Source organism: Sinocyclocheilus rhinocerous, unplaced genomic scaffold, assembly GCF_001515625.1.
Source record: "Sinocyclocheilus rhinocerous isolate Xijiao unplaced genomic scaffold, SAMN03320098_v1.1 scaffold343, whole genome shotgun sequence".
Taxonomy (NCBI): domain Eukaryota; kingdom Metazoa; phylum Chordata; class Actinopteri; order Cypriniformes; family Cyprinidae; genus Sinocyclocheilus; species Sinocyclocheilus rhinocerous.
The window spans coordinates 152,269-165,442 of NW_015626871.1; the positions used below are offsets into that span (position 1 = coordinate 152,269).

A 13,174-nucleotide genomic window follows, 5' to 3' on the forward strand; every position below is an offset into this window, starting at 1 on the left:
AATTGTTATAAGTTGCATCAACGATTTAACAGACTTTAATTGCAGTGTTCTTAATCTTTATAAGTTATTTCCACATAGTGAGGTAGATATGTGGGGGCGTGTTAGAACGAGCCGTTTTAGGTAGGTGTGGTTGACTCTTAACTTTTATAAAGAATATCTCTTTGGATTTGAGACTTTAGTCTTTGCAACTTTACAGATCTTCTTTATGCACCAAGAGCTTGTAACACTCCAAAGAGAAAGGAAAACTTGAAATCGCATCATATGACCCCTTTAAAATCGCTTCCACCTTGTATTTGAATATTAAAATGCACACTACTCGGCATGTATCATTACATTATACTTTTTTTTTTCTCCTTCGATTTGCTGGCATGAGGGTTGGAGGATTGTTCTCTAAAATGTGAAAAGCTTTAAATCAAATATTTTAAAAAGAAGTACACTACTCAAAAGCTTGGCCTATGATTCAGACATGCCAGACTGCTGGAATAGAGTCCCACCTGTCTGTCAGACACATGCTGTTTTACCTGTTCACTCGGTGTCACTGACAAGGCCTCTTTCATCAGCTCTGAGCAGAAAGAAACAAATACAGATTCATTCACTCCTTCATTTATCTTCATGCCATCCCAATTCTTTATGTGTGCTTGCTCTTAAGAGAACAAAAGGGGCTTCACTGATTTACCTGCTGCTTTCCTATGGCATAAAATCGCCTCTTCAAATTTTTCCTTTGCCACCAACTGATCTGCCTTTCGGCCAAAATGATGGGCCTGTGGAAAAACAACTGTCATGCTTTCTGGGGAAATACAGTTACAGGTTTAAAATCATTATCTCTAAAATCAACTCTTCTAAGATGATGCTTGAGTCTTAAAACAGTGACTAATACCATGAACATGAAATCCAAAATAGCACGTGCCAGTTACTACATTTCATAATTCTTAAGATAAAATCCTGCAAGTCAGTTATGACTTTGGTTATGAGAAATATTTGTTAATTATCTTTTTTGGAGGGGAGGGTTATATGTATAAATTTAGCTAAATTTAGCTTTATTTATATATTTATTTAGACATAAGGGCCTGACCAATTAACATTTGGTAATCACAATAAATTTAGGATGGCTATTTACAAGTTTAAATACGTAAAGCCACAACAGAGAGACTTGTATTTACCTGTAACAGCTCAAGTAACCACAGGTTGCCAGAACATTTTATATTATACTGTGATTTTTAAAAAATCACTTACACGATTTAGAGGGCTGTCCATTACTTCCATTTCTATTTCACCCAGCAGACAGACAGATTTCACAATGTTTAAGTTACCTCACGACAAACAGCAGCGGTGACTGAGCACCTCGCGCAACTTCACGAGCGCTTTGTGGTGACGCGACACGTGTTTGAGTGACTTCACAGTGTTTGCCGCCATCTGCTGGACAACACAGACACGTCATGGGTCTCTTATCACAAACAGACGCTGATCAGAGAACAGCGTCACGTGTTCAAATACTATGGAATGCTTGGGTTGGTTTCACGTGCGTCACAGATAATGTAACTACGATCACAGATACTGTACTCAGTCTATAAAACTTTTTAAAGTGCTATACAAATATACTCATCAAAATATCAGCCTTTGTGTATTGGTGACATCCAAAAATTAAATTTCAAGCTCAGTATAGTTTAAAGAGATAGTTCACCCAAGAATGTACGTTTTTCCCAACCTGTTTCTTTCAGCTGTTGAACACAAAAGAAGATATTTTGAAGAATGTTGGTAACCAAATAGCTAGTTGCTGGTAGCCATTGACTTACATAGTATGAAAAAACATTCTATGAAAGTCAATGGCTACCGTCAACTGTTTGGTTACCAACATTCAACCTAATAAAAAATAAAAGCACTAAACTAAAAGTCAAATTTAAATGAAAACTGAAAATATAAAAATAAAAGCTTATTAAAAAACATTAATAAATACTATAATAAAAAACACTGAAATAACACATTTTAATAAATTATTTTGGGTAAACATTTATATAAATCGTATTAATTTTAGTGTTTAATTCAAATTCAAATGACACGTTACATAAACTCGGTCTTATTTCCTTCAGTCACCCTTCTGCTTTTATAACAAAACTGTTAAACATTTATATACATTTACACTAAAGTACATTACATATGAGCATCTGTGCAACATATTTTATACGGACTGACACGAAATAAATGACAATCTCTTGCACACCCAGTTTAAACAACTAATGGTTCTGCTATAGTAGTGACATTAGCACAGCTTCACACGAGACAAATCATATGTATTGCTTCATTTCCTAATTGTTAATTACAGACTGTCCCTTGTTCTCTGGCAGTGGATTAAACAGTCATTTAGTTGCTGTATCATCTCGAGCTCTAGGCATGTAAGCGGTTCTTTGTGGTTCTGTTGGAAGGCGACTCGGAAACATCAGCCAAAATCTCAATGACCAGCCTGCAGTGAAACCATTTGTGTAACATTCAGCCCTGACAATGTTTGCCCAAACCAATTACACTTACTATAAAAACGCATGATAATAAAAATGCAGGGACGTAAATCAATAGATTAGGCTGACGTTTGAGTTTTGAATTCGACTAAATTAGGGCTTTTTTTATGTAATTATCAGTATTCAGTCAGGTGTTTACATCTGAAAAAGTGATCAAAACTGAAAAGTAAGACAATGGTGTAGTAATCTGGGTTGTTCCCAGCAAACATAGAATGCTCTTCTAACGTTCTGACAACCTAAAAAGAACGTTCTATTTCCATATATGTAACTTTACAAAACATGTTCTCAGAACATTCCGGGAATCAAAAACGAACATTCTCAGAACGTTTGGTTCTAAGAACCGAAAACTCTTAGCTGGTTTGCTGTTGCTCTGGACCCCATCACTTGAGGGTCAGCTGTTCGGACGAGAGTAACACGCTTAAACCAAACCCTCACACCTACGCCGCCCCCCATCCCGACTCAAAGAGGTGCTCTCTGGCCCGATCCGCTGGCCTCCCCAAATCTCTCTCATTACCATACCAGCTCCAATTGTGAATGTGTTTGGAGGTGGGAACAAGTGCATTGTCCGGTGTTTTGGTTGGTTTCTGAGCACATATGAAGCTCCTCTGAGAGATGTAGAGGACTATATGTTATCAGTGTCGGCTGTGTTTGGGCGAACAGCAGAAGAAAGCCGTGAAGAACCCAGACAAGAGAAAAGCTCAACGCTCATGAAAACCAAACACGCGTTCAGCAGAATGCAGCCGTCAGGAATGGTAAGCGTTAAACTCTCAATTGAATTGTGAAGTGCTGAAGGAGTGTATGGGTGTGAGAACTGTTGTTTTTTTTCCCCTAAAAACTATCTGGATTTCATTTTTTCTGAAAGATATCCGTTCAAAGGTTTAGGGTCAGTACTTTTTTTTTAAATGAATGAATAATTCTATTCAGCTAGAACTATCAAAAGGTGACAGTAAAAGACATTTATAACATTACAAGAGATTTCTGTTTCTAATAAATGTTGTTCTTTTGAACTTTCTATTCACCAGGAATCCTAAATATATATATATATATATATCATGGTTCCATCAAAAATATTAAGCAGCACAGCTGTTTTTAACATTGATAATATTATCAATGATCAAATCAGCATATTAGAATTATTTCTGAAGGATCATGTGACACTGAAGACTGTTGAAAAGTCAGCTTTGCATCACAGGAATACATTTTAAAATGCATAACGTGATGGGGGTTCACTGATCCCTGTGAAAAAGCTTCTTATCCACAAATACTTGGCTTGGGTTATTATTGTATGCCTATATCTGCTTAGGATTTGTTAAAATGATTCAACAATTCATCATATATATATATATATGTATACATTTCTGCTGAAGTACTAAAATTACTACAACTAAAACAGATTCAGAAAAATATATTATTATATGAATTATATATTTATATAGAATTTATAGAATTTTTATAATAATTTTGAAAAGTCAGCTTTGCATCACAGGAATACATTTTAAAATGCATAAAATAGAAAAACACATTTTTTTTAGATGGAAATAATATTTCACAAAATCTGACCAAAAACTTTTAAATGCTCATTTTCGAATTTAGGAAAATCAAGTGTCTCTTTCTTTGTGAATAAAACAACTGATTATGTAAATGATCAGTTATTAAAACTTGAAATGAATTTCTTTGGCTAGATTCAATAAGTGAAAAGATACAGATGGAAGTGTGTACAGACCTAAAGGGGTGATTTATCAGAAAACTGCATTTGAGAGAGGCGTGCTGTGTTATAAAAAAGGAATAATGAGTTTTGGAGAAATCACAGAGTGACGTTTGATTAATCGTCGTGTGCAGGGGTCACCAAACCCCCACGCAACACCAAATCCAACGCAAATAAAATGGGCTGTGAACCCATCCCAACATGGCGCTGTGTGGGCGTGCGAGGCACAGAGGGCATAAGAGGGGCACAAAGAGAGGGGGGTACTAAACAACCCGCCGAAATAATCTACCATCTGCTATGAAGAATTAATTCACTTTATTTAGCAATATAATATAATGATCAGTTTGATAATGGGAATGGCAATAATTGATTTATTTTATTGATTTATTTTGTAAATATTTTCATTATTATCAATATAATCCGTTATTTTTAATATCATTTTTGATCATATTTCTGCTATAACTGGTTGTCTTGTGAGTTATATAAGTATTGTGTCTTCCACAGCTGCAATTCACTTTTTCTGTTGAATAGCAGCACTGACACAATAGCAAGAAATGTTTGTGTCTGTAGGCGTAAGACAAAGGAAGCAAACATTTGCGCTGCCCCCAACAATTCTGAGAATGAATAGATGTTTGGCTTTTGTGAGAAAAATGCTGTTCATTTAACAAGACACCTGAACTCACGAATCATAATAACACACTGAGCTGTCCAACACAATGATATCCGGTTAAAATGTTGAACTAGAGGGCATGAGATTTTGAGCAGGTTCTTGCTGACAGCAGACGTCTGATTCTCTGAATGACTGACTGCTGGAGGATGTAGCAGAGCTGCTCTTGTTATCAGAGCTACATCAGAGATGACAGGAAGGCAAGTGTGTGTTTAATACCGAGGACCTTAATTCTCATTAATTAGACGTCATTCAAAACAACGGTCCTCGCCGACAGTGTGATCAGCTTCAGTAGACCGTCCATGTATAAAAACTCTTCCAAATTAGGGTTCTTTACGTAGTTCCAAAAAACAAGAAACCTTTTTGGCACACAAAAAAATTAAGAATTCTCTAGGATAAGCAAGTAAGTAAATACATAATACTGAGCTTTTGGCACAAAATGTACCTGAGATTAATAATTTAATGAAAAATGAATGAATGAATGAATGAATGAATATTACATTATTTTAAGTTAATTAAAAAAATACACACATACATTATATTTTTGGCACAAAACGTTCCTAAGGTTAAAAAGTAAGTAAATAAATAAACAAACCTTTTTTTTTGCACAAAATGTTCCTGATGTTAAAAATTTAATAAGTAAATAAATAAATAAACACATTTTTTGCATAAAATGTTTCTGAGGTTAAAATCAAATAAATACATAAATAAATAAATAAATAAACCTTTTGCACAAAACATTCCTTAGGTTAAAAATGAAACAAACAAACAAACAAACATAAATAAACACACCCAAACATTCCTGAGGTTAAAAATGAAGCAAACAAACAAACAAACATAAATAAATCAATAAATAAACACACCCAAACATTCCTGAGGTTAAAAATGAAACAAACAAACAAACAAATAAATAAATAATAATAATAAATAAAACATTTTGACAAAAGTTAAAAATGAAATAAACAAACACACACAAACTGCCACAAAACATTCCTAAGGTTAAAAATTTAACATAAATAAATCAATAAATAAACATTTTGACAAAAGTTTCTAAAGTTAAAAATGAAACAAACAAACATAAATAAATCAATAAATAAACACACCCAAACATTCCTGAGGTTAAAAATGAAACAAACAAACAAACATAAATAGATAACTAAATAAAACATTTTGACAAAAGTTAGAAATGAAACAAACAAACACACACAAACTGCCACAAAACATTCCTGAGGTTAAAAATGAAACATAAATAAATAAATAAACATTTTGACAAAAATTTCTAAAGTTAAAAATGAAACAAACACACACACACACACACACACAAAACTGCCACAAAACATTTCTGAGGTTAAAATAAAAAGTAAATAAATAAATAAACATTTCTGAGGTTAAAAAAGAAGCAAACAAACAAACAAAATAAATAAATAAAGATTAGATAGATGGATAGATAGATAGATAGATGATAGATAGATAGATAGATAGATAGATGATAGATAGATAGATAGATAGATAGATAGATATTCAGTCTAGTAAAGCATCTATTGATATGAACTGTTCAATTTACTTTTGCATGATGTTTCAAACTTTCAGGCAATAAACCTATAAAAATCATTCACATGTTATGATTTCATGTTTGGAAACAGTAGATAAAGCATTTATAGTTTAATCTTTTCATATTAAATCCAACTATGATCTATTAAATAAGATCTCAAGAGCTGGGTTTGTAGTGTGTAATACTGGCATGCACAGAGGCTCAGTCAGCATGCAGTGCTGTGCATGTGGGCGAGTGTGAATGAGAACAGAGAGAAGTCAGGCAGGCTGGGGGTGTCTGTACAGAAGTAAGAGGAGGGCAGATGCAGATCTATTCACAGAGGCTCCACTTTCGCTAGGGCTCCATGGAGAAGGGGCTGTTCCATAGTGTGGGTGGCTATGAATTAGGCCTCAGTCGCACATCCAGCAAACGCTCTGTTGCTCATGCTGCCATGGATGAAAATAGAACATGGTGGCAGAAAAACTAAAAGTGACGAGAGAGATGATGAAGAGCCGACGGCCTTACATGTGTCAGTCATGTTGAGCGAGATAAGACCTTACAACAGAGGGCTATATCATAAATATGCTAAATATATCATATGCATAAGTATTTAAAACCAAATGGAAACTAATAGTGCCTGCAATTAGTTGACATATTTTGTTATCCACTGACAGCTTCTAGATGCTGTGAAAGTCTAAAAATATGGGTCTAGTTAAATATTAAAATTGTTTGCAATCCTACAAGGTACACTCTGTAATTTTCTGTATTTATATATTTTATTTTATTTTTCAGTTGTTTTACCTGTATTTTGAGTTTTACACTTTATTGCATTGTGTTTTAGAGTGAACAGAAATGTCCGTAAAATTAATGGATACTGTCCCAGTAATGAGCTGTCTGTAGGCTACTTTTTCTGTTATTTTACCGATTTATTTTTTACAGTAAAGACAATATAGCTTAGCTAAAGTCTTTTTTTAGTAATCTAGATGTTTAATCGCAATGATCTTGTTACTGAGGGGAAAAAAACGTTCTGTAGCCTATATTAATACATCAGTTTCCTTAACTCTCTAGAAACTAGAATAACTTTCCAACATATTCAGATATCACTTTCCTGAATGTAGTTTTATTACGGTTCCTCTGTGGGACGTGAAGTCGGCGTGGCTCGTCATTTTCCGTGTCGAGTTTCCCGGATGCGTCCCATATAAGTCAAAAAGGGCGTGTTTGAGATAACCGGATAATATCCATTTATGGGATGCACCCTAACCGGAATTCCTGATAATAACATACACCAAAATCAATAAAAACGAAAAGGCATCTAACTGTTTCACAGACCACAAATCTATTTCGACATAATATCAATATATGCAAAACAAATCAATCACAACAAATTAAAGTTATAGCAGAATCAGAGATCTGTCTAAACAGAGCGCTCGTGTCGTCACATGGCCAAGAGCAAAAAACAAAAAAAGCCCAACCCGTTTTTTTTTTTTGTCTTGTTCTGTCCTTGTATGGTCAGTGACGTCATGGGGCATTGACAGGCTCTTCTTAAATGCATACTAGACATAAAGTTTCACTTATTGCGGCGGCACATATGAAGCGAGCTGGTGAGCTGATGCGCGCGTGTATGATGACTACACTGAAGTGAACATATTTACAACACATCAACTAGACCATAAAAGCTCTGAGAACGACTAAATAAAATTCAACTTCTTTAAAAAAAAAACGCTGAGGATCAAAATGACAGCGACAGCTAATAGTAGGGATCAAATGAATGCGTCTCTGAATGATTTGATGCGCTGTCTGCCATCACACAGATTCTCTCTGGATGAGACCACCGCATCAGTCTTCTCTCATGGGGATGTGGGGGTTTGTTCTGACCAGTTCAGTGAGGCGTCGGGAGGTAAGAAAATATTAGGGTGCTTACAAAAATAAAAGGCTAACCATACGTTTTTGAGTAAAACAAAAATGCCCGTTTGTCCTGTGCTCGTTTGCTTATTTGATTGCTTGTTTATAAGTTGGTTTCAAACACCAAGTTTAAAACTTGAGTGAATTGGAATATTTTCTGAGCTTCCATCATCATATGGAATAGTTGTTGGGTAAACAAATTAACATTATAATGCCTATGCATGAACTGCCGTCATCTCATTGCATAGGCTATGCTTTTTGTACATTTTCACAATTTATTAATTTCTTCCACGTTACTTTTTACTTTTTCGTTGTTTTTATTAATTTCACGTGTTCATGTTTTATTGTGTAGGCTATGTATTGCGGTAAAAAGCCTAGCCTATGATAATCCGTCTTATATCGGGGCACGTTGTCACAAACTGAACGTGTCTTCAATGAACTGTTTTTTTTTTCAACAGTAAAAAATCCAATAGCTACTTATACAAAGGATAAGGAAATATTCAATCTTTTTGTAGCCAAAACTTTAAGGCACGTGTCTATACACAAGCTGACTTTAAAAGCAAACTCACATTGGAGCAAAAAGGTTTTCATTAGGCTATAATCTTAATATAAAACTCTGAATAGGCTGTTTATATCTCCTCTCCCATTCATTTAGTGGAAGGAAATTCAGTATTAGAGACTAAAAATAGACTATTTTACTGCGATCTATTTGGTCCAACCAGAATATCAAGAGCTACCCGCATAGGCCTATATTTTGCCACATACATACTATCTTTTGAAAACAAATAGCTTACTGAATATTCCTAGACACCACGTGCCGAATACGTGATTTGATGGAAACACACGCAATAAGAGGGTATTGCTCTAAAGAAACGTCTTGTTTTTACTCCTACAGGTGGCTTGAGCACCGATAGCTTCGGCGTGGAAAAACGGGACCTTGAACTGACAGACCCGAGCAAGTTTTCTCCACACAGCGCGACTGTCGCCTACACAGGGAAGGTTTCCATCGACGCGCATGGAAGCTGGAATCAGGAGGGAATAATCAACTTTGTCAGCGCAGGAGTGCAAGATAGGCCACCTTCCCCGGGATCATTCTCCACGGGCTCCCCGTCAGACCCAGACTGCTCCAAAATAGCTCAAACCCTTGCCAACATGGAGCATATGTACACAGGCCCGCCCCCTTACACCTGTAGTGCCGATGGTTACCAGGACCCCTCGGCTTACCTATCGACCACCACGTGCCCCATAACTTACGCAACTCCATCCTACTCAACCCCAAAGCCATCTATAGACGGGACGCTTTTCTCCATCATTCCAGACTATGGGGGGTTTTATCAGACCAGCAACAGCCAAAGGGACAACATGGCTGTGTTTCAGGACATCAAGCCATTTTCGTGCGCTTTGGAGTCTATCAGAGTCCCCCCACCTCTGACTCCCTTGAACACCATTAGAAATTTTACTCTGGCGTGTCCGGTTGACGGGCCGAGGCCGCCTGTGGATTGCATCAATCCGCAAAGCGTCCCACTCAGGCCGATTCTGCGGCCACGGAAATACCCGAACCGACCGTGCAAGACCCCGGTCCACGAGCGGCCGTACCCCTGTCCGGCGGAGGGATGCGACCGGAGGTTTTCGCGCTCGGATGAGCTGACGCGCCACGTGCGCATCCACACCGGCCACAGGCCGTTCCAGTGCAGCATCTGCATGCGCAGCTTCAGCCGCAGCGACCACCTCACGACGCACATACGCACTCACACTGGAGAGAAGCCCTTCTCCTGTGACTTCTGCGGCAGAAAGTTCGCCAGGAGCGACGAGCGAAGGAGGCACACAAAAATCCACCAGAGACAGAAAGATAAAAAGGGGTCCGCGCCTCCTCACAGCTCGAGCGCCGGCGGTACAGCGATGTGAACTACAGTTTAACAAGCTCTGACTGCTGGGATAGCTAGTCGTTGTCCCATTTAAACCTGGAACTTTTTGTGTGTGTGTGCGCACAAATATACGAAGGCAGCTTATGATTTAAGTGTTGAATGTGGTCTTTTGTAGTATCTAGACAACGTCCTTATCAGAGAATATTTCATGTGGTGCAAATTGCAGTTGTTATAAATATAGTGTTTACAGTGAGTCTTTTTATTGACATTATTACTGTTATGTGTCTGAATAAAATTATAATAAACACAAGGTGTAATCTTTTGAGAATCAGTGGAATGCTGTATGGCATTACGAAGTTATAACACTAGAGGTCGCCCTTTGATAAACTAAGGGCAGGTTGCAAGTAAAACATACATTGTAATACGATTCTTTTTGAAAGAAATTGAGTTTTATTGAGCAAGGACGCATTAAATTGGCAGTAAAGACATTTGTAATGTTACAAAATATTTCTATTTCAAATAAATGCTGTTCTTTTGAACTTATATATTCAGTTCAAATATTATAGTCAGGCTATATTCAGCAAAAATATTTGAATATTATGCAGCACAACTCTTTTCAGCACTGATAATTATAAGACGTGTGTATTGAGCACCAAATCAGCATATTACAATGATTTATGAAGGATCACGTGACCCTGAAGAATGGGTACAATTTAGCTTCGCTATCACAGGAATAAATTACATTTTAAAATATGTTACAACAGAAAATTATTACTTGAAATTCTAATATTTCACAGTATTACTGTTTTTACTGTATTTTTTGATAAAAGGAGCCTTGGTGAGCATAAGAGACCTTTCTACTGTAGTGCATGTTGGCTGTAAAGAATGTAAAATTTATTTAAATAATCAACAAGACCAGTTTCTATTGCATTATTTATTAGCCAAAGTCTGAGGAAAAACAAACTTCTTATGCAAAATTCACATCACATTCTTCATTCCTTATGTAAAATTCACATCACATTCTTCATTCCTTATGTAAAATTCACATCACATTCTTCAGTTCATATTGTCTTATTAATTTTATTAAATCATTAACTCGTCATCCTGGCTAAGTGCTTTATTGTCATAATTACCAGGAGTGTTCAAATAAGTATCCAGCGTTGCATATGCCAATTTGTCAAGTGAGTGTTGTCAAGCCTGTTGCTAAACATTTCAGTGTTCTGATCGCTTAATGCATTATTAACACAATATAGCTGTGGAAACAAGATGAGCAGATTCCTGCTCTGACAGGCTTTGAAGCCTTTGTTAAACCAAATCTCACATCTGCTGCAAATATTTAAATATTTATCAAATGCTATACAAAGTGAATCCAGGCAACAGAGAAAAAACAGAGACTAGTTCTTTTGTCGAACCTGCACACAAAATCAGAACAGTTTGCATGCAACACACTGGAAATGTATGGACGCATGTAGCCAAAAGACAATTAAAGTTAAAGACAGCAGCTGTGATAAGTGCCTAAGTATTTCATATAAACCACTGTCCCCTTGATAAGGTAGCTAGACTGTCATGTAAAGAAAAGAACACAGAATCTCTTGATTAAGGCTGAACCCAGTTTATAGTCAGATCCTTCAGAGGGACACTTTAGGCCCTGGGTAAGGTTCTCCACCACACCAGAATTCACTAGGCTGTGGGATTTCCATAAGCCACAGGTCACCTGGTTCCTGGGCTTCACTCTTTCTGTCTGCAGCCTCTGAATGGGCATGTAAAACTTTATAATAATGGCAGTCTCTCCCTTCATCCGGATCATATGGCGGTGATAAGATGTCAAGGAAAGCCGTGGGTCCGTTAACAGCGTCTATCTGGTGGATATTGTCCTTTTGGGGTGACAGCACACACGGACCGTTCTCCTCCGTGTATTCCCCCACCGACCTCAGCACCGAAGGCCGAAGCGAGCTCATCTGGAAGGGCATGAGCGGAGGGTTGAACTGCACGCCGCTGGCACCATCTCGAGGTTTAGCCAACCTGTCGAAACAGCTGATCCGTACCTTGCCGTAAATCACTTTCAGCATGCCGTACATTCCCGGATGATCGTGCAACGGTATGGAAGCGCCCGTTTTTAATAAAAACACCCCCATGCTGAACGTGTCGGTCTCGTAGATGTGCATGTATGTAACGGGAGGCGCGATGCGCTGCGACGGCATCGGTGCGCTCTCGACGCTCCGGGGAACAATCTTCAAATCCGCCGCTCTGACCTCCGCCATAAGGCTTTTCAGCTTGCTCAGATTTTCCAAAAACATTTTATTGTGTTCTCCCACAGCCGAGGGGTGGCGGAATGTCGTGAGGGCCTGTTTGGCGATTTTCTGGACAGTGGAAGTCATGTTGTCTCGTGGCATCATAACGCGCAAGTGTCCGGCGTCAACTTGACGTTCAACTTTACGCGCCTTGCTCCTTCTGCTATAGCAAGTGCAAGTCCCGTTTCAGAGATTACCTTCTTATTTAGGCCATCAAAATCGACACCATGTGTAAAAGCTTAAGCGCAGCCTTAGGAATACCGTTAAGATCGAGTCATTCCTGGTCATGACTACTCCATATACAGACATCTGATTCACACGTACGCAATGTCAACATTGTTATACGTCATGCAGAGAATGATGGGAAACGTAGTTTTTTACGCTATTGTGAGACTTGAGTGAAACTACAAAACGAATGATGCTAGAACTCGCGCTTTAATATTTGTAAACTTTAACCAAACTCGTCTGTCACGAATAAAAAGATCTTCCTAAGATCCTATACGGACGTTGCATGAGATATTACACGTTAGCCGGTTACTACAACTCCCATAACATTTCTCTTCAAAGGGCAGCGACACTTCAGTCTTTCACCGCCACTCAGACAACACTCACGCTCTGAAAATGCTGTATTACGTGTGAAACTGGAAAAAAGAGGTCATGGATGATTGGTGACCACAAAAAATGTATTTGGACATATAAAATT

General features: G+C 37.6%; 3 protein-coding genes across 4 annotated transcripts in view; 1 reads left to right on the forward strand and 2 right to left on the reverse strand.

Annotated features, from left to right (window-relative positions):
• Positions 1 to 1,400, reverse strand: part of nrbf2a (nuclear receptor binding factor 2a) — a 6,022-nt gene extending 4,622 nt beyond the window's left edge. The window contains exons 1-3 of one of the 2 annotated variants that reach the window (XM_016526908.1): positions 1,234 to 1,400; positions 677 to 761; positions 522 to 562 (exon numbers count right to left, since the gene is read on the reverse strand). In XM_016526908.1, coding sequence (XP_016382394.1) covers positions 522 to 562; positions 677 to 761; positions 1,234 to 1,263 — 156 coding nt within the window. In that variant the 5' untranslated portion in view covers positions 1,264 to 1,400. Of the gene's footprint in view, positions 1 to 521; positions 563 to 676; positions 788 to 1,233 lie in introns of both variants that reach the window. The other variant, XM_016526915.1, reaches the window with a different exon arrangement.
• A 6,605-nt stretch (positions 1,401 to 8,005) lies between these two features.
• egr2a (early growth response 2a) lies at positions 8,006 to 10,417 on the forward strand. The gene is made up of 2 exons (XM_016526719.1): positions 8,006 to 8,310; positions 9,211 to 10,417. Exons 1-2 carry the CDS (start codon positions 8,148 to 8,150, stop codon positions 10,218 to 10,220), a joined length of 1,173 nt encoding a protein of 390 aa, XP_016382205.1. The 5' UTR covers positions 8,006 to 8,147; the 3' UTR covers positions 10,221 to 10,417.
• An 861-nt stretch (positions 10,418 to 11,278) lies between these two features.
• On the reverse strand, positions 11,279 to 12,805 carry LOC107719329 (2-aminoethanethiol dioxygenase-like). The gene has a single exon (XM_016526730.1). The coding sequence runs from the start codon at positions 12,574 to 12,576 to the stop codon at positions 11,809 to 11,811; it is 768 nt and encodes a 255-aa protein (XP_016382216.1). The 5' UTR covers positions 12,577 to 12,805; the 3' UTR covers positions 11,279 to 11,808.
• Positions 12,806 to 13,174: the final 369 nt, after the last annotated feature.